Below are 19855 nucleotides of genomic sequence, written 5' to 3' on the forward strand. Positions count from 1 at the left end.
GCTGTCTATATTTATTGTTTTATGCTAGATGCTCTTATCTGTACGCCGCCCTGAGATCTTTATGATATAGGGCGGGACACAAATGTTTTAAGTAAATAAATAAATGCCAGAGCAGGCACAATAGACAGTGGAGTTCCCGCCAAAAGTAATGATACTCATCTAGAAAATATCTTCCAAAATGAGGCTCAGCCCATATGTGCGATACACAGAGATCACAGTGAAGAACACACAGTCTTCCTGCAGAGTACTTTAACAAGTCTCTTATCCTCTATTGCTGCAAGGGCACACAAGGCCCAGTTTTTATACCTTAAGATTGGATATGCAGCGCAACATATAGCAAAACTGTTTCCAAGAACAGTACAGGGGATTGACGTATGATACAGAAGAAAGACTTGTGCAGTATTCCTTGACAGTGTAGCCCTTCTTTCAGGAGCAGGGCTTTAAAACAAAACTCCAGGACTGGATAGATCTAGTGGTTGCAAATCAGGACAGAATTATCCACTCCTCCGTTTTCAGCAGATGGCATTGGGGCTTCAAAAAGTATGCCAGAAGCCACTCTCCCTACTTTCAGATCCTGACATTTTCTTCCTTGAGACAAGCCTTTAATGAGTTACACTTTCAGACAATGGCCAGTACATTTAAGATGGAAGGTTTGCCAAGCTGTGTTCACTACAAGTTATTTTGTGAGATGTATTCATCTCCAAGATAGAAATGTATTGCTCCGTTGGTAAAAAAAACCACGTCTGGTGCAACCATCTGAGAAAATACTAGTTATCAGAAAATGACCCCTATGTCATCTAATGGGTGGCCCTGTTTGCAATTGCAGCTAAGAAAATTAAGGTAAAGTTTTTTAATTCTATTTCTGTCAACTATAAAGGTGGTGACCTGTTTTAACCTTTTGTAATAACCTATGGTTTACACAAATAAACGATGATGATGAAGTGAGCAGTCTCCCCCATGCCATTAGCTGTTGTGTTTCCTGTGCCAGACTATTGTAATCCCATGTGTGGCATTGGTTGAACTGCATGGCTGAGGTGCCAAAAGTTTCTGGTGCCTGTCTTTCTCAGGGGTAGCAAGGTAGAAATCTTTGCATATCACAAGGCAGTAAGAAAACCAGGCTGGCAAATACAGCTCTATATTAGAAGCAAATATTCCAGCACTTTCTTGTCAGGGGTGGGGACCTAGGCCAATGGCACCTTGACAAAGGGAACGTTTACATTCAGGCTTTCTTTTGTACCAAGTTTTTCTTTTATTTGGACCTATATAATACAGACACATACCTTACAACCACTGATATATCCTAATAGAAGTTGAGTCTTTAAGGAACGTTAAAGGAGGGCGGGCAAAAATCCCTAAAGACTTGAGGGCCACTTCTCCCAGTTGGTAGGACTCGTCCCAAAAGCAAGCAAGAGCCATTCGGCCTCTGGAGAAGTGCCAGCAGTGCACCCCAGTCAGGTTGTAAGAGCACATAAAGCATTCTTTAGGAGGAGACAGGGAAGGTATTTCTATACAGACACCAATGTGCATGATTTGTGGTCACTGTTCCAGAACTGGAAGAAAAAAAGTTCTGGAGTGATATGCAAGTTTGATCAGAAGCAACTTCGGCATACTCTTCAACAAGCAGGTAACTAGATGAGTGTAGCACTCCTACCTGCTAAGCTAGAATTCAGTTTAACATGACGGCAGGTAAGAATTTGTTGAGAGTGTGCTAACCTCCAGAAGAAATACTGCATTGCACGATTCTTCTCGGGATATAAAAAGAATACAGACAACTATCTAGGAAATTTCAGGCTTTCTGTATGGCATTGATTTGTATAAGGTCTGTGTTTGTTCAATTTACAGTTCCGAGGCAGGATTATTTCTTCCCATGAAGTAGCCTGACCTGAGATTTCTATGGACAGAGCATATCATCATCCCCTTCAGAAGTGAGGCAACAGTCAGATGCCAACAGTCCACACTTACGCACATGAACCAGAGTACCTGACCAGACATCTGGCAATCTCAAATTTGTGGTACTCTGGGGGAAGAGTGAAGTCAGCTGCTTACAACAAATCAAGGGTAGGTAGGAAATGGGGGGAGGGAGCAGAAAAGAGATCTCTCACTATCAAAGAGACAGACAATATATTGCAACAAATAAACTTCCATCCCATTCATACACTGAAGCTAGAAAAGTTCCAGCAACCCAGTGATAGGATTTCCAGAGTGGGGGTAGGGGATGGCAAGAGCCATCAGCCTAACCTAGATTTAGGAGAGTTGCTTTGAACAATAATTAAGAACAACAAACTTCTTTTCTAAAAAGGATATTTTTTGCACATGTTCCAGCAATTTATAAAACGTCAACTGAATAATAACAGAGTCTGAACCAAAGGAATGTGCTTTGGAAAACATTAAAATAAGTGTTCCTATTAATGCAATGTGCCCATGTTACTGTGTTGCTGTTAATCTTTTTATCCTGATTTTTTTTTAAATCTTCTAACACTCTTCACCCTCCCCTAGGGTCCATGGGACAATGCATTTAGAATAGAAGCGCTCCCATGCTGCCAACTTCGCTCTGCTCCTTTACAAAGATTTCAAAGTACTGGTAAATAATAGTGACAGCCAACAAGATTCCAGTGCCTGATCCAATTGCCCCAAGAAAGTCTGCCAGAACAGAAAGGGCACCAATGCAGAGGCCACCAAATGCAGCTGCTGTAGGAATGTATCTGACAAAAGACAGAAGGAAAGAAACTCAAGTTAGACCCAAGTGTTTAAGGAGATACTATCAGCATCATTTACAGACACAGCTACCACAAAACATTATGTATTGGATATAGTATTGGGTATAGTATTGGAATTACAGCCCAAGTCAGTGTAAAACAATGTCTGTATACAAGATCTAGGTAGTTAAAAGACAAAGTGGTTGGATCCAGAGAAAGTTACCCTGTGCTTTTAGATCCTACCCAATGATCATGTTAAAGGCTGCTTGGGTATAGTATGATGCTCAAGACTCATGCACCTTATCTAAGGTATGTACATACATATAGTCTCTTGCGTTTTAGGTGCAAATGGGAAACAACTCTTTCCCCAATCACTAAGCACGTGTATCTTAAGTAAGCAAGTGGCTAAAAACATGGGCAGATCAAATATAAACAATGGCTCATGGATTTTCTACTAGTGTGTCACAGAATGAAGCAGCTAGAAAACCATGAAGGTTACTTCTGGCTTCCTCTAGTGTCAAGATCATTACCGAGTACTGATTTTGCTTTTTTCAATTCAGCAAACCGTGAGAGCTAAAACAATGTTTCTAAAAATAAAGCAGAAATTCTCAAGAATGTCATGAGTATTCTTTAAAAAACTAGAATCTCATTGGCATCTAAAAAACCTGAACACTGCAAGAGCTTACAAAAATTAATGTAAAAATTCAGTAGAGGCACCTTCCATGAGCAGGGCATCCATGGAAGACAGATCCTGGATCCAACCCATGACCTTGAGTAGCAGTATAGACAATAATGAATCTGTGCATATTTGTAACTCACCTGTTGAGTTCATGAACCATGGAGGTTTCTCTATGACCCCTCATAACCATCTGTTGCTCTTTCAGTTGTTTAGCAACCTGAATCAGCCAAAGTAAGGGAGTAAAAATGTTTTAGTCTTCCTTGAGGTCAACTGATAAAACTCATTTCCTGTGATTAAGCAAGAAATCTCAATGCTCATTTAAGAACTATGAAAAAGGGCATGACAAGGCTTTTGAAGTAGCAGTATTATGAATATTTCGGAAAAGCAAAGTGAAAAGATTTAAGTTGATATGAACCATGTTTGTACATGCTGTTCATAGAAAGCATAGTAACTTTTCAGGTAACAGACAAAAGGCTGGTTCACATGATTAAACAGCCCACAATGGTTTATTTAAGCCATGGTGGGCTATGGTGTGTGCCAATGGCCAGTTAGAATATTCACCTGGCCACAGCTTGTCATGTCGTGCGAACCTGGGCAGCGGGGTTATGCAACGACAGGCCATTGATTATAGGAGGGTTGTTTAACCCTCACACAACCTCTGCCAACCAGGTTCACATGACACAAGTTCTAGGAATTTTTGACCCAATTTTAACAATCAAAACTGCCTTATTTAAGCCACAATGGGCTGTTTTGATTGTATGAACTAGATCAAAGACTCCTAGAGTGCCACTATCAGTCAGTGTAAACAAAGAACTGTGCCTTCTGCTAAGTGACAAAGCAGGGGAAACATGATAATTTCTCCTCCCAGGGAAGCTAGACTGGCTCCCTCTTTGATGTGCTTTCAGAGGCAGGCAAAAACTTTCTTGTTTCAGCAGGCCTTTGGCAAATAATCTGGGCCTCTGTCTATTCCAAGTATTTTAAATGTTTAAATGCTTTACTATTGGAACATATTTAATATTTATTTATTTATTGCATTTTTATACCGCCCAATAGCCGAAGCTCTCTGGGCGGTGCACAAAAATTAAAACCATTCAAAGTATAAAACAACAGTATAAAAACATGATATAAAATAAAATATAAAAGCACAACCAGGATAAAATCAGCAGCAGTGCAGAAATACAAATTGAAAATAGCAAAGTTAAAATTAAATTTATAGACTATTAAAATGCTGAGAGAATACTTTTAACTTGTGTATATTTCTATTTATAGGTTTAAAATGCACGTTTTAAATTTTGTAATGCTGCCTTAAGGCCCAGCATTGGGCAAAAGGCAGGATATAAATAAATAAATAAATAAATAAGAGAGAGGAATGAAGCATCCAGAGTTGCGGAATTCATGTTCTCTACTTACATCTTTGGCAGAAGAGCCAGAGACCTCAATCCAGGTTTTAGAGAAGAAAGCGCAGGAGCCCAACATAAACACGATATAAACAACTGCATGGACAGGGTCTTCCAATACCGAAGTAAAAGACTCAGGAGGTGAGAGGTAATAACAAAGGCCACCCACAGGGTATGAACGGGCAGGACCTCCAGTTGAAGTATCCTGCAATGGAATTGGATAGTTTTCAGATAACAAATTTAGCCTTAAGTGTACAGGTATTACGCAGCTGCTAAAGGCTACATTCATTTCACTTATGCCTCTAGCATATATGTATTACGGCCATAATCTTTTGTTACACTGTCAAGGTTTCTTTATGCAGGTGGCCGGTGTTAAGAAAATTCATTATGGTTACTGTGAGAACATATAGGAACCGACAAGGCTTCTAAGACAAACATCACATATTGATCATTCAAAATAATCCCATACATTACTCAGAAGTAAGTCCCATTGAGTTCAATGAGATTCCACACACACCCTCCAGACTATGGAATGAGCTCCTCACTAAGTCCTGTCTGGCGTCAACATTCATCTTTTTGGCACCAGGTAAAGACCTCCTTCTACTCCCAGGCATTTAATGGTATATGATGAAGCATCTACGTCTGCGGTTTTAGAACAAGTCTACTAGGAAAACATTGTTCATTTAAATTGTTTTTAGCTGTTTACGTTGTTTTGATTTTTCTATGTTAAACTGTTTAGACAATTTTTATTACGTTGTATTTTTATGAATTGTAAACCGCCCGAAAGCTTTGGCTATGGGGCGGTACAGAAATGAAATAATAATAATAATTGACTCAGGCTATTCATGTGCACCTTTGCTAAAAGAACTAAGCAGATTTATCTTCACAGTTGTGAGATGTAAGGCAGAGCATATCACAAATAGATACTTACAGACCAAGTACCCAGCAGGCTAACCAATAAGTTGCCACTGAAACGAGCAGAGAGCATCTGTGAGATCACATACAAGTTGGACACCAGCGCAGACTGAAGAATGATGGGAATATTGGAGGTGTAGAATAGTTTGATTGGATAAGTATTGTACTGGCCACGGTAGCGAGCAGATTTTATAGGGAGATCCACTCTGAAACCCTGTAGAGCACAAAAATGAGAGCTGAATAGGAAAACAGACAATCCTTGCTAATAGCGGCCTTAAGCAAATCCCCCTCAAGAAACCTTCAACAAAATTATCTCAGAAAGCTTTTTAGAAGCAATCTACTCTTTAGCACACTTTGTGTAAGACAGCCAGAGGAGACATGAAAGCAAATTGAATGCACTCTCTGCCTCATGAGTTTCAATATGACCATGGTGGGCTTAGCTCTTAATCTAGGTGTTTTTTCTGAGAGATACGTAGTGCCCAAGGAATTTGCAATATAAGAACAAATAGTGGGGAAATGGGGAGGTGAGCAAATGCCATTACAATGTGAGCAAATGCCATTACAATGTTTACAGTTTGGTTACAGTTGGGAATGATTACAATGGTAAGTCAAAAGCCACACAGAAAAGATGGGTTTTGAGGTGAGATTTGAAGGAAGGGAGAAAAGCCACATTTAGGATGGGTAGGTAAGTATAATGGAAGTTTATGGCACTGTGGTAGCTAGGCTGGAATGGATTGTGTATCCAGGGAAAGCATGAGGGAAGCAAGGGAGAATGGGTGGAATTAAGGGAGCAGGACACCTGCAGTGGGCTGAGAATGACAAAATTGGAAGAGAGGAAGTCATGGGCAGAGCTAGGATGAGAAACAAGGGCCAAAAGGTAAGGTGAAGCAAGACCAGATAGCTTAAAAAAAAGGATAAGGGACAATAGCAGACTTCTGCGTGCAGAAATGGATTTCCCCTTATCCTCCCTTCCCCCTAGGCTCCCCCAAATCTGCTCCAGAATATCCCCCAACCCCCTGGAGCAGATTGGGAGGGTGCAGCAGGAGGAGAATGATCAGTTTGGATGGCAGCAGTGCCCATTTCACTGGCAGACAGACACAGTTGGATGCAATCTAAAAAGAATGGAAGGGGATGGAAAGCCAGTCTAAGGAGGGGAATCATATGGTCAGAGAGACTGGAGAGGTAAACTATTTTGGATAAAAATTAGTCAACTGAGGTGTGAGTGGAAGACCAGAAAGGAGAAGGTCCCAGTAAAGGCAAGAGATGACAAGAGCATGAACTAGAGCTTTAACTAACTTTTAACCAGTGTTACAATGACAAAATCCTTTAACTCACAAACAAATTTGCAATTCTGTGAAGTTATCTTTGCAGAAAGAAGGTTTAAATGTAGACAGGTTTTGGACAACACTTAAGAGCTATTCACAAACGTAGGCACCTGCTAATGATTTTATGAGGTATCAACACCAATTCAGAATAGAAAAACCTGATTTGATTCTAACAGACATTTTCTTTACCTTCTATCCCTTGTATAAGCATCTACACTTTATATATTTGGTGAAGTACTAACAACCATTTTACCACCAGAGCAGAAACAAGCAAACAGGCCATCTCCTCCCAGGGCAGATATGGAACTATTCTTATACTGCCTAGTTCTGAACACTATTCCATAGTTCTACTTACCTGGAAGTAAATGACAACAGCAAAGACAAATATGGTGGCAATCAGGTTCATAAGATTGGGGAGGTTCTGACGGTAGAAGGCTTCCCTGAGAGCTCTGACTTTATCTGTGCGAGTAGCCAGCAGATGGAACAGGGCAATGATGGCTCCTTCAAACTCCATGCCTTAAATGGGCAAGTGTGAAAGAGATGGTCAGTTGCAAGTAATTCTATTCATTTGCCTTTTAAAACTGATCATGTGCAAATGCTCCCACTAGAGGAACCTCTCATACCCCAAATGCTCCCGCTGAAGTGCTACGAGATTACCATTTCAAAAATGTGATTCAAGGACAACTGATGTGGGCAGTATCCTCTACACATGCAGCAGTGACACCTCCTCAGTCATGCGAGTACTCATGACTGCATGAAGAAATGTTAGCATAAATCAGGCTGTACACAGATACAGCCAGCAGCAGTTTCCATGATTGCAGAAGCCATTTTCACAGCCACCATGATCTACAGAAATTGCTGTGTTGCACGTTGCTAACAATCACACACAAACCGTGGCTAGTGCTTGGTTATGCACACGTTAGTACATGTGCAAGAGAAAGTTCCTTTGCAAACCAGCTCTCACATTGATGTTTAGAAGAAATACTAAATGGGTATTTATAGACTGGGGTAGCCAATGAAAAGCACGAGATTAGCATTGCGATACCCTGAAGTCCCATAGACCTGAATGGAGCTACCTTACACACACAGATGGGTGTTATACATTATACACAACTCTGCACTATATATAGCTCATTTCTGAACTACAATTTCTAATTCTCTTATGAGCCAATTTAAATGATTAGTCTTTCTAGTAATACATTACTTAAACGTCACTACAAAATGTGACAAAGTGTTTGGTATTTTCATAGAAGCAACTAACCTAAAACGTGGGTTTACCACAAAGTAGTATCTTTCTTGATACTTAATCTTGTGTAAGGAAGGCAAACCTTTGATTATAGGTCTCTGGGTTTCATACGACTTCAGCAATGCTAACAAAACAGGCAACTGAAATACCTCCCTTGTGTTTCTCAGTGGCCCTGTTTTAATCCCAATCCTATCTGCACAGGGCAATGAGTTTGCCATTGACATACATCCACCCCCAAAAAGTAAACATGCATGATGTTACCTCGCCCGGTGTTCACTGTGGTTGGGCTAAAAGCCTTCCATACAATAGTTTCACAGATATTAGTGGCAATGAAGAGGGAAATTCCAGAACCAAGACCATATCCCTTTTGCAGAAGTTCATCCAAGAGAAGAACTATCAACCCAGCAACAAAAAGCTGCAAGAACAAATAAGAATTATTCATTCAGGGCATTAACACTACCAAGAATAATATAAAATCATTTAGTAAAAGCACTGTTAAATGGAAGCCAGTGGTTTCTATAAATGCCTGCTCCCACAGCACACTCATACCAGGGCAGCCCTTTTGATGAGAGGTTTATGTTCTTTCAGGCAAGTGTTTGCTTGAATTTTAATAACACTTAGTTTTGGTTTAAATAGGTATTACTGAAAGTATAGGTATCCACTTCTGTGAGAGTTGTAAACTGCTGTTCTTCCTATGTGAAGTAACATGAAGAATATCATATAAACCAAACTTTCCTAGAGCATTTAAAAGTTAGTAGCCTCTAAGGGGTTTTTTCTGTTCTAAGAAATCCAGTTAGATTTTTTTTAAAAAAATTACCTCATAAAAGCACTGTAAATCCTTAGCACTACCTGGTTATTGCGTTTTATGTGATATTACACATTCTTTTATTGATAAATTGAACTGTTGTAACTGTTCATTAGTTGCCTGAGAGCTGCTGAAAGCACAGGACAACATTTAAATCAATAAGCTAGGTATCTGCATTACAATGTTTATCATACGTGTTAAACCAAGGTTAGTTCCACTTTACAGAAGGGGAAAGAAGCTTGTGACTAGCTTCCTAACTAAGCCAAAGACCCTGTTCAGATGATACACTAAACCACAGCGGTTAAGCATTTTGAGCTAAACATTATGGATTCGCGTGTTGCGTGAACCTTTCCTAGCCATAGTGGCCACATAACCATAGTTTAAACATGCTCACTAACTACTTGCTACAAAAGATTTAGCAGCCTAATCATGCCTTAGTGTGTTGTCCGAAAAGGCCCAAAAGCTGAGCAGATATTTGAATCCACCACCGTCAACTGAGCTACACTAGCTCTACTCACACAATACTGTTTTGGTGGCCTAGATGTAAAACAGCAGTGTAGTCCTGAGCTATGTAAGGGGAAAGACTGAAGCTCAGTGGCAGAGCACTTGCTTTGCATGCAGAAGGACCTGGGTTCAATCCCTGTCATCCCCAGGTAGGACTGGAAAAACTCCTGCCTGAAAACCAGGAGAGCCACTGGCAGCCAGTGTTGACAATACTAGGCTGGTTGGACCCATGGTCTGACTCAATATACATCTGCTTCCTAAGTTTCCATGACATAGAAATCTAGACAATTTAGAGTGAATCCAATGCTTAAAAACCCTTTGGACACACAGATGAGATGGACATTTCAATGTAAATACTGAAACGACCTATACCATCATACAGCATGACAATTCCTATATTGTGTCAGACTAAATGTTCATCCAGCCCAGAGCTTCTCTTTGGTAACACGGCCAGCCACTTAACCCAAGAACCATTCTGAAGTAGTTGGTGTCTGTCATCATGCATTTGTACCTAGCATCTAGTAACCAAAGGTATATTTATTTTTCATTTATTTATTGCATTTCTATACCACCCAATAGCCAAAGATCACAAAAATTAAAAACACAAAGTACATTACTCTGAGAGATTTCATTCCTAGCTATGAGGGCCAACAGCTATTACAAGCTGACCTTCATAAATATGTCCATACTATTTATGAGGCACCTAGCAAACAAGGCACTGCAGGCTTACAATATATTCAGAGGTATGAGCCTGCTCCGGCTAATAATGAAGGCTTGGGATGACTACCAAGAGCATTCCAGGTTTGATTAAATTCTTGCAGAAATGGGGGGGGGGCAAATAGTTTGTGGTTTGCAAGATAACTCTGGCTTTAAATCTTCTGAAATGCAAGTGTCTGTAACAAGCTTTTCTGCAGTTTAGATTACTATAAACCCCGTAGAACCGCTCAATGTGTGGTGCAATGTAAAAAGAAGTTACCTGAATGGTGATAAGCAGGCAGATTCCTGCTCCCATCTCTGATGGGTCTCCATACATTCCAGTCATTACATAAACGATAGATTGCCCAATGGTGATAATCATGCCAAACACTGGGAAATGAAATCACAAGGGAAAAAAGACTGAATTAACCTAGTCTCCAACCCCAAATTTCCTGAGAGGATGCAATTCATATTGTCCATCATCAGCATCTGCATAAGGTATTAGCCAAACTTGAATGCAAGCTCTTTAATAGCTCCTGCTACTTACGTTTCTGTGCCCCATTGAAGAGAGCTCTGTCTTTTGGAGTGTCCCCAACTTCAATAATTTTGGCACCAGCCAGCAACTGCATGATGAGACCCGAGGTGACAATGGGAGAAATGCCCAGCTCCATTAGTGTGCCTGTTGGAAGTGAAAATCAGAATGACACCCAACAAGCCGGGGGGGGGGGGGGGGAGAATAGCTGCACTGACAACCACTCCTAACTCATCATTTCACAGATAATGCACAACTTTGACCCTCTAAAGAGAGAAAAGTAGTCAGATTTGCAGCTGAAATTCCAACCCTTGCAGTTTTCCAAATGATACATCACTCTTCTGTATATTCATATCATGGTCACATTAGTGGAGGCTGCTCTAGCAATACAAGCTAAAAGCTGTGTGGAAAGTTAAGCCTCACTGCTTCATTCTTCAAAAGCAATATTTTCTGGCCTATTTAGTAGCACAGTAAATTAATGCAGCATTTTGAATGCAGGGAAACAGTGCTGATTACAACTAGCCTGCAAACAGACTGATACTATTTCATGCCAAGTATTATAGAGAATGCCCCCGAAGAACTTTGAATACTGCAAATACATATTTCACTTATTCAATTTTTAGAAGTTTATACTGGAATATAAAATGAGCAAAAAATGGAAAACTGGGAGCAGAGGTTTAAAGAGAACACTAAGAGGAGCAAGAAAAAAAAACTAAAATAGACATGGCATAAGCAGAAGCTTGCTGTAAGCGACATTCAGAACTAGCTTATTATAGTGTTTCATCTCAATCTATCATCTTATTACCTTTCTATCTTTCAAACACACTGCTCTGCAGAATTGCCAGCTTCACAAGGCTCCTTCCCCCATCAGCTGTCACCTGGCAGCAGCCTTTCCATCAGAGCTCTGGGGCAAGCGAGCAAAGGAAGGAAACCCCACTCTATTCAGCTCTGCTTAGAGACCAGCAGCCCTTGGCTCCTCCCTTCCTTGATCTGTAGCACCCAAGCTGGTTGTTATAAGAACTAATACCCAAATTTGCTTCCCTCCCCTCTCCAAATGCCTTTTCCTTCTATATTGTGTATTTTAAACTGTAAGACAGAGGGCAGGGACAGCCTTATTTTACTACTGATCTTTCTAAACCACTCTGGGAACCCTTTTTGTCTGAAAAGCAATGTAAAATGCTTCAATGGAATAAATGTAGATTACAATGTAGGAAGAACAGGTGTGTTGTGTAGCGGCCAGCAATGTGTGTTCGGAAGTCCCCAATTCAGATCTTGCCTCAGCCATGAATTCCTTTGTTGGTCTTAACTGAATTACAATTTAATTACATTTAAAGCCCTAAACGGTTTGGGGCCAGGTTATTTGAAGGAACGCCTCCTCCCATATGTACCTACCCGGACCTTAAGATCATCTACAGGGGCCCTTCTCCGTGAGCCCCTGCCAAAGGAAGTGAGGCAGGTGGCTACTAGGAGGAGGGCTTTCTCTGCTGTGGCACCCCGGTTGTGGAATGAGCTCCCCAGAGAGGTCCGCCTGGCGCCTACACTGTACTCTTTTCGTCGCCAGCTGAAGACCTTTTTACTCACTCAGTATTTTAACACTTAATTTTAACTTAAATTTAAATTATATTGTTTTAACTCTGTATTTTAACCTTATATCAATTTTGCTGCGTGGTTTTATCCTGGTTGTGCTTTTTATACTGTATTTTGTATTTGTGTTTTTAACCTGTTGGTTGTTTTAATATGGTTTCAATTTTTGTGAACCGCCCAGAGAGCTTCGGCTATTGGGCGGTATAAAAATGTAATAAATAAATAAAAAAATAAACTGAATTAGTGTCTCAGCCCCAATCAGCAATATGACAATAGTACTGACTTACATTACAGAGTTATGGTAAGGATTACAAGAGTCTTACTACCTTCTCTGTTTTATATTACAGCAGCATCATGGTCATGGACAACCTCCAAATCCCCATTTCTCAATTTCAATATCCAGGTCGTGATTCAGCCAAAATTACACATATTTAAATCCCAATAATATCAATGGGAAAGCTAGGCAATTGCAAAACTCTCCCATTTAACTCATGGGACATCGAAGTGCTTATCTTAGGTTAGGGATACGATCCAATCAATTTTGTACACAATATTTAAGTGTGAAACCTTGCAGCAGATAGAACTATTTGCTAAGGAAGACATTTCTGTTTGAAGCCAGAATTACCTCTGTTTGAAGCCAGAATTACTCTCATCCAGTAGAAAGGATCTGCTGAGTCTGATGACATAATACCAAACAGGGGAATCTGGATTTCCAAGAGAAGACAAGTAAAATTAATACAGGTTTGGCTTTCCAGTTTTGGTTTGAAAAGGGTGGCTTGAAATACTATCATGAACATACCTGGCAGCAAACCAAAAAGATGAAGAGGGTGATAGCTGTCCATAGTACCTTTTCTTTAAATTGGATCTACAGTAGAGGATGAAATTATAGAAATAATTGTTGTTACTGCAGTGTTTTGGGCTAGAAGAAAAGATTAATTTACCATGAGTGACAGACAACATCATGCCAGTAGAAGAACGCTCCAGGAAACTAATTTCCTTGCCTACTTCTTCCCCTGATAGTCCCCAGAGACCTCACAAAATGCTACACTGGGGATGATGGGAACTTCCCAAATGAAATGGGCTGTGGTACGGGTGGTCTGAGGGCAAATGGAGGACTCCCTGAAAGTCAGGTGGAGGCAGCTGCATCCAATATATGTTTCTCCATTCTCTACCATCAGCCACGGGACCAAGGGCAATTAGGAAGCTGTACCCCCACCTCTTAGGAAGAACATCATGGCAATGGGAAGACAGCCTGGCCCCATTCATCAACCAGACAAAGGACAGCTACAGAAAACTTTCTTCCCCACTGCCCTCTCTGCCAGAAACAGCACTTAGATCCATCTTATGTGAACCACCCAGAGAGCTTCGGTTATGGGGCGGTATACAAATGCAATAAAAAGAAAATAAGGAAAGAAAGAACTGTCAGTTACCCTGCAGAAGCAAGGGTAAGCACATGATTGCCTCCACCAGCAGAAGAAGACTAATGAGTCAGTTGCAGCACCTCTGTCCATGCAAGACCACCAGCAAAGGATAATCACTGTGGTCACAACTAAATATAAATGCCTGTTAACAATGTATTACTTCATTCTGGCATTGTCAAACTGATCACCCTCTCCTACTTTTGCCCTTCACTACCCTTTCCTTTTGCATTGTCCTGGTTTTTAAAAACATTTTTAAGGCTGAAGTCAGGGTCTAGGTTTCTCTTTTTTTAAATTGATGTGAGTTGCTTTGGGCAACAATACTTTTCTGGAAAACCAGATAAAACAAATTAATTAATTCCTCCCATGATCATTAACTCCTATAAATATTGAAGAGGATGCATACCTTCCTTTCTGGCTTTTGGATCTCAGGCAAGATAACGCAGAAGGGCTTGATTACTTCAAGGAATTTAACTGTGAAGAAAGGGTGTTGTTGTTGTTAGAAGTTGATTGACAAGCTCAATGAGTATCAGCAAATTCATCAAAAGTGGGAGTTTTAGATCTGAACATGGAAGACTTGGATTCATATCTTGCCCAGCTACTGTCTTACACAGTGACCTTGAGGAAATCAGTCACATTCAGAGTTCATTTTCTCTTCAAAACCCAGGGCTGGCTGACAGACATATTTCCCACTCTCATTCATCTTCAGGACTCAGACAATAATGCAAAACAGGTCTCCATTAGTCCAATTTTCACTTAAACTAAGATCATATGCAGTGAGGCAGCTATAGGTTCAAATCTCTTGCTTCCAAACCAAATGGCTATTTCTATTAAAACTGTGCTTTTAATACTAATTTATGAAGTCAAAGGCAATCAGGCAACATAACGTCTTATAGCTCTCTATGAGAAAACTGGCATACCTGAATCACAAGTGTTAATCGTGACTTCCCTACTAAGAATGACTTTGTAAGGGTACTGTGATAACAACACTGCTGATGTCAGCATTACTGTGAAGCTCCACAAGCATTAAACTTCGAGCATCTCCTTCAGATCATGCAGTGCTTATCATACAAGGAAATGTGTTTTTACTAGGCATGTTAGGAAGTTTTTTGGTCTTGTCTACAAAAAAAAAAAAGTGAAACTAGGAAGAGCATCAGGAAGTATGCTACTAGCTAACAAGGAAAAGCTAAGCAGCAGCAAAGTTTTTTTTAAATCCTAAAACCGAAAAAAAGCAAGACAAAAGCCTTAAGCACTATTTCCATGAAAGCATAGAGTAATCTGTTTCATTATTGTCCTGAGAGAATGAAAGATGTTAACATTCCCCATCATACTGAAATTGATTCTAAAATTCAACTAAAAACTATCTGGGACAAAAACTAATAGCGCCCCCCCCCCCCATATTGTCAAGTAAAATAACAGTTGTTGTTGTTTATTCGTTCAGTCGCTTCTGACTCTTTGTGGCTTCATGGACCAGCCCATGCCAGAGCTTTCTGTTAGTGACATCTTCTGACAAAGTCAAGAGACTGGCTATCATCACAAAACAGGTACAGTTGTATCAAAAGAACAGATGTCCTGGGAGGAGCCTAGTGTGGCTTTTCTTGTGGATCATCATTGCCTCTTTACCCTTAAATAATAGATAACATATGTGAAAAAGGATATTTGTATTGGGAAGCAGAAAGCAGCAGAGAAGGAAGCTGCTGATAAAAAGAATGCTATTTTCACACAAGGACTGCACTTAGATGAAAGTGTAGAACAATTACTTCCAAATATTGTGAGCTCTATTTGAAAATAAATAAATAAGAGGTTTTCCTCCCAAAGCAATACTTTTTTTTAAGTACTTGTGCCTTTGTAAAGTATTTCCAAAATCCAATATCGCAATTGACTCAGATCTTCTCATATAAGAGTGGAGTGTCTAAGAGTGGATCCCAAACAGGCAGTGATTTGAGTCTCACCTCAGACTATTTTCTCAGCAAACACATCCCTCATCTGCAAGGTGGGGATGACGACAACACCGGGCTGCTGTGAGGATCCCAGGGAAATGCCAGAGAACCATTTTGAAAACCTCAAGATGTGCCACCAAAGTATTACTACTAGTGCTGTTTTACAGGGATGTTCGCTTTTAAATTCTTCTGGACCTCAAGTGTTTCTCTAGCAAGACACAGAAACGCCCTGACCACGGATCATCCCGTCAGTCAAGGCCCTTCCAGTCAAGGAGACCCCGCGCCTGCCACCGGCTCTTCAGCCCATGATCTTGCGGCCTCCTGCTCCTTCCAGATTCCAAGCGGCCGCGGCCGCCACCCTCCCAAGCCGCCATTTCGCCTCCCCCTCACAACCAGCCGAGCCTCCCTGGCTGCGCTGCCTCGTCCCACTGGGAGCAGCGCTCCGTGCTCTCCCTCGCGGCTACACTAACGCAATGCTCGAGTCTCTCCCGCGGCCCTCCTCAGCGCCAACGCCGCAGCTCACGGATACTCACTCCCCATCTCGGCCGCTCTCAACGCGGAAAAGGAAAGGATCAAACAGTAGCACTGATTCCAGCTCCTTTCTCAGAGAGACACGTCAGTTGATTGAACCTTCTCGGCCCCCTTCCGCTTCCTGCCACGCACTGGGAGCCGCTAACGAGAAGAACACCCACGCAGGCGCAATAGAGCTTTTTCATACTCGAATCGAACGGCTGTAGTCTCTGCTCCCCCCCACAGGACTACAAATCCCGGCAGCCTCTGGGACCAGCAACGCCTTCTTCGGAGTAACGTTTGCGGTGCGCGTCACAGTAGTACGTCACTTTGGATTCCAGCAAGCCGTCCGTGACCCGGGCCGGCTTTGCCTTGTTGAGGGAGAAGGAAAGCGCTTTCTCTTAGCTTGTAGTACGGGGTTTTCCCGGCCGGTTTTTGTTTTTTGCTTCACGGTGGCCCTGAGGAGCTACGAAGCGTAGCGTGTAGAACGCTAAATATTGCCCGTGGCTTGCTGGGAATTGTGGTCTTCTATAGCCGCCATTTTAGAAAAAACGAAACAGGGACAGTTTTCCACGGGAGAGTCAGCTTTTATACAGTGGGGTGGTGGGAGTTTGGTACGCGCGCGTTTATTTTAAGGACTGCAAGCAAAGTCCTGTAGCAGCTGCCAAATTAAAATAGCCAAGCTAAGACGCGTTTAAAAGTAAGATTTTGTAAATAGGGACTATGCAAGTGGACCTGCAACATGTTGCACTGGGTCCTCAGCTCCTAATAGTGATCCTTTTCAGATGTCAGCCACGTCATCCTCCACTAGGCCATTAGAACATAAGTAATGTCGTGCTGGATCAGACCAAGGGTCCATCTAGTCCAGCACTCTGTTCACACAGTGGCCAACCAGCCATCGGCCAGGGATGAACAAGCAGGACATGGTGCAACAGCACTCTCCTGCCCATGTTCCCCAGCAACTGGTGTATATAGGCTTATTGCCTGGAATATTGGAGATAGCACACAACCACCAGAGCTAGTAACCATTGCATAATTTCCATCCCTTCTCCCTAGTTGGGAGAGACTAACACCACCCTGCTTACCCACTCAGGTCTCACTTATACATACCATATCGGCTGAAGGGCGATCTTATTATGAACCAATCTGGCATTTAAATGCAGCATCCAGAGAACCAAGGGCAGGCTGATACAACAACCATCAAACCTGCAGGTGGAAGGACAGCTGGAACAAATGTACAGCTAACTGAACAAATGTATATGTTGCAGAAGGCGCCATCTTAGAAGAGGCTTCCTTCCTTGTGAGAATGAAGGGGGAATGCCTCTTTAAGATGGTGCTTTCTTTCTATTGTTTTTTTAAAGTATTTATATTAAAAATGACTAATTTTTAGTTGGTTAAAAAGATTTTTAATTGATTGATTAATCACTACACATTTGCAGCCCTAGTCAAGATAGAGGTAACATACAACAAGGCAAACATTGCCTTCCTCTAGCAGTCTATCATTGTGTCTCCAACTGTGACCAGCCTGATGCCTCCAAGAAGCTCAAATGTAGGGCATGATAATGAGAGAAATCTCTCCCTTTTCTCCAGCACTTGGTAAATAAAGATAGACTGCCTTTGAACAAGGAAGTTCAATTTCCAGCTATCATGGCATGTAGCCATTTATATACCAACCTATCCTCCATTAATATAGAGACATGATCTTGGACATTGCCCCTTAAGAGAATTGCCAGTTTTCAAGATTGCAATGCTTTAAGGACAAGACAGAGGAAGACCTTATTTGGTGTGAGATGTGGGAGGGGGGAGCATTTAAACCAGTTGAGGATTGGAGGATGGAATGGGCAGTGAATGTTACAAATAAAACTATCACTCAATTCAATTTCCTAGTAGAAAAATAATACTATCTATCTTACAATGACAAAGAAATAAGCAGTTGAGATGTTAAAACCTGATTTAGCCATGGCATATTGAAGGATGGCAGAACAATAAAACTTGGCCTGTTGCTGCCTTATTGTTCTTGTTCCTAAAATACATATAGACATTTTGATTTGCCACTGAACACTCTTGTGTGTGTCAGCAGTGGATAGTTGGGGCAAGTAGATGGAATCCCTCTTCTGTATCTGTCCAGTAAAAGGAAATCCACCCTCTTGTCCAGGTTGTCCTGTGCTAGACAGTGAAAGATGACTATATTTCCCCTCAGGGAGTGCAGCTTGTCTTTTCCATACTGCAATATCTACTCTTTCTTCAAGCTATGCAGCCCAACAGATTGTTTATGCTAGTATCCCTTGTCTAGGAGATAAGAATCCCTAATAGAAGCAGATTGCAGTATTCATGACCATGAGGAGCTGTCAGATTTTGAAAGCTGTTGTTGGCTTGGTGAGAAATAACTCTAAACACGTAAGGATTTTTACTTGGCATGTTACTGACCTAATGGGAAATGAACTGGACAGCTAAGCCTACACCTCCATGTACTGTCTGAGGGGCAATACCAGCCTTACACAAATCACTCTTTGTTGCACCAACAAGTTTACAACATTCACAATCCGGAAATCGTCAGTGTGTGGTGAAACAGTGGGCCTACTCATACACCTTCTACACACACGTGCCTGCGCACGTGCACATACACACACCATATTGTATGTGATGGAGACATACGCAGTTAGGGTGAACTTAGGGTGCTTCCAGATGAAGCATTTACAGCACCATTGCTCTTACTCATTAATAGAATGTTATGGGGAATCCAGATGGCAATGTAGCAACCCTCCTGTGTTTTCCCACTGCTTCTTCAATCTCTTTCCAATAGGGAAAAAAGATGGAATTGCTACACAGTTGATTGTTAAGTGTTAGGAGCCCTCCATCTAGAAGCACCCGTACACTATCTTTATACTTCTTGTATAAAGATGGTGTACGGGTGCTTCCAGATGGTAAGAATCAGGCATCCATTATGTTGTACATACATGAAAGGCAGTTTTACTGCCTAGGCTAAGCAGGTTTGGCCTTGTAAGCTAACTGGATGAAAGACAGCCTTGGAACCCTTCATAAGACAATCTGAGTGCTTCAAAGTAAGAGTGGTTCATATGTATAATAAATAAGTAAAATATGGAGTGGAGGTGTACTCAGGCATGCTGCCCACCTTGCTTACAGTGACCAGGATTACACAGCATGACAGCCCTTGGTTTAAACAATGAGCAGAATCTTCGTAGGTTGGTGAGCATGTTCGAACTCAGACGGCTGGATGTTTAGAGGCTAAACAACCCAGCAATTAAGTCATTAGTTAGTTGATTAAAAGTGGAAGTGTTGGGTGTGCAGGAGGCAGCAGGCTCACTATCTACTGAGCTCTACTGAGATTAAAGGACTGGCGGTAGGAGTTAACAGTGGATTGTACTAAAAATATGAGTCAGAAGTGCAATGCTATTAATAAAAAAGAAAGTAAATGTCATTTTCAGGTTACATTAACAACAGCACAGGAGGTGGCAGCGCTGTTCTTTTTCAAACAGATTAAAGTTTACTTGGGGAGTATTATGTGCACTTTTTAGTCATCACATTTTAAGAAAGCATAGTACTGAACTTGCTTTATTTAGAGAGAAGATTATGAAAATATGATAGTT

At 41.3% G+C, this 19855-nt stretch overlaps 1 protein-coding gene across 1 annotated transcript; it reads right to left on the reverse strand.

Annotated features, from left to right (window-relative positions):
• Positions 1–1485: 1485 nt before the first annotated feature.
• Positions 1486–16382, reverse strand: SEC61A1 (SEC61 translocon subunit alpha 1). The gene is made up of 12 exons (XM_063121364.1): positions 16271–16382; positions 14204–14271; positions 13179–13244; positions 13005–13083; positions 10811–10942; positions 10544–10653; positions 8520–8673; positions 7368–7528; positions 5704–5901; positions 4786–4977; positions 3516–3592; positions 1486–2702 (listed from the first exon to the last, which is right to left on the reverse strand). Exons 1-12 carry the CDS (start codon positions 16275–16277, stop codon positions 2516–2518), a joined length of 1431 nt encoding a protein of 476 aa, XP_062977434.1. The 5' UTR covers positions 16278–16382; the 3' UTR covers positions 1486–2515.
• Between the last annotated feature and the right edge of the window lie 3473 nt (positions 16383–19855).

This window comes from Elgaria multicarinata, chromosome 3, assembly GCF_023053635.1.
Source record: "Elgaria multicarinata webbii isolate HBS135686 ecotype San Diego chromosome 3, rElgMul1.1.pri, whole genome shotgun sequence".
In the NCBI taxonomy this organism is placed as follows: Eukaryota; Metazoa; Chordata; class Lepidosauria; order Squamata; family Anguidae; genus Elgaria; species Elgaria multicarinata.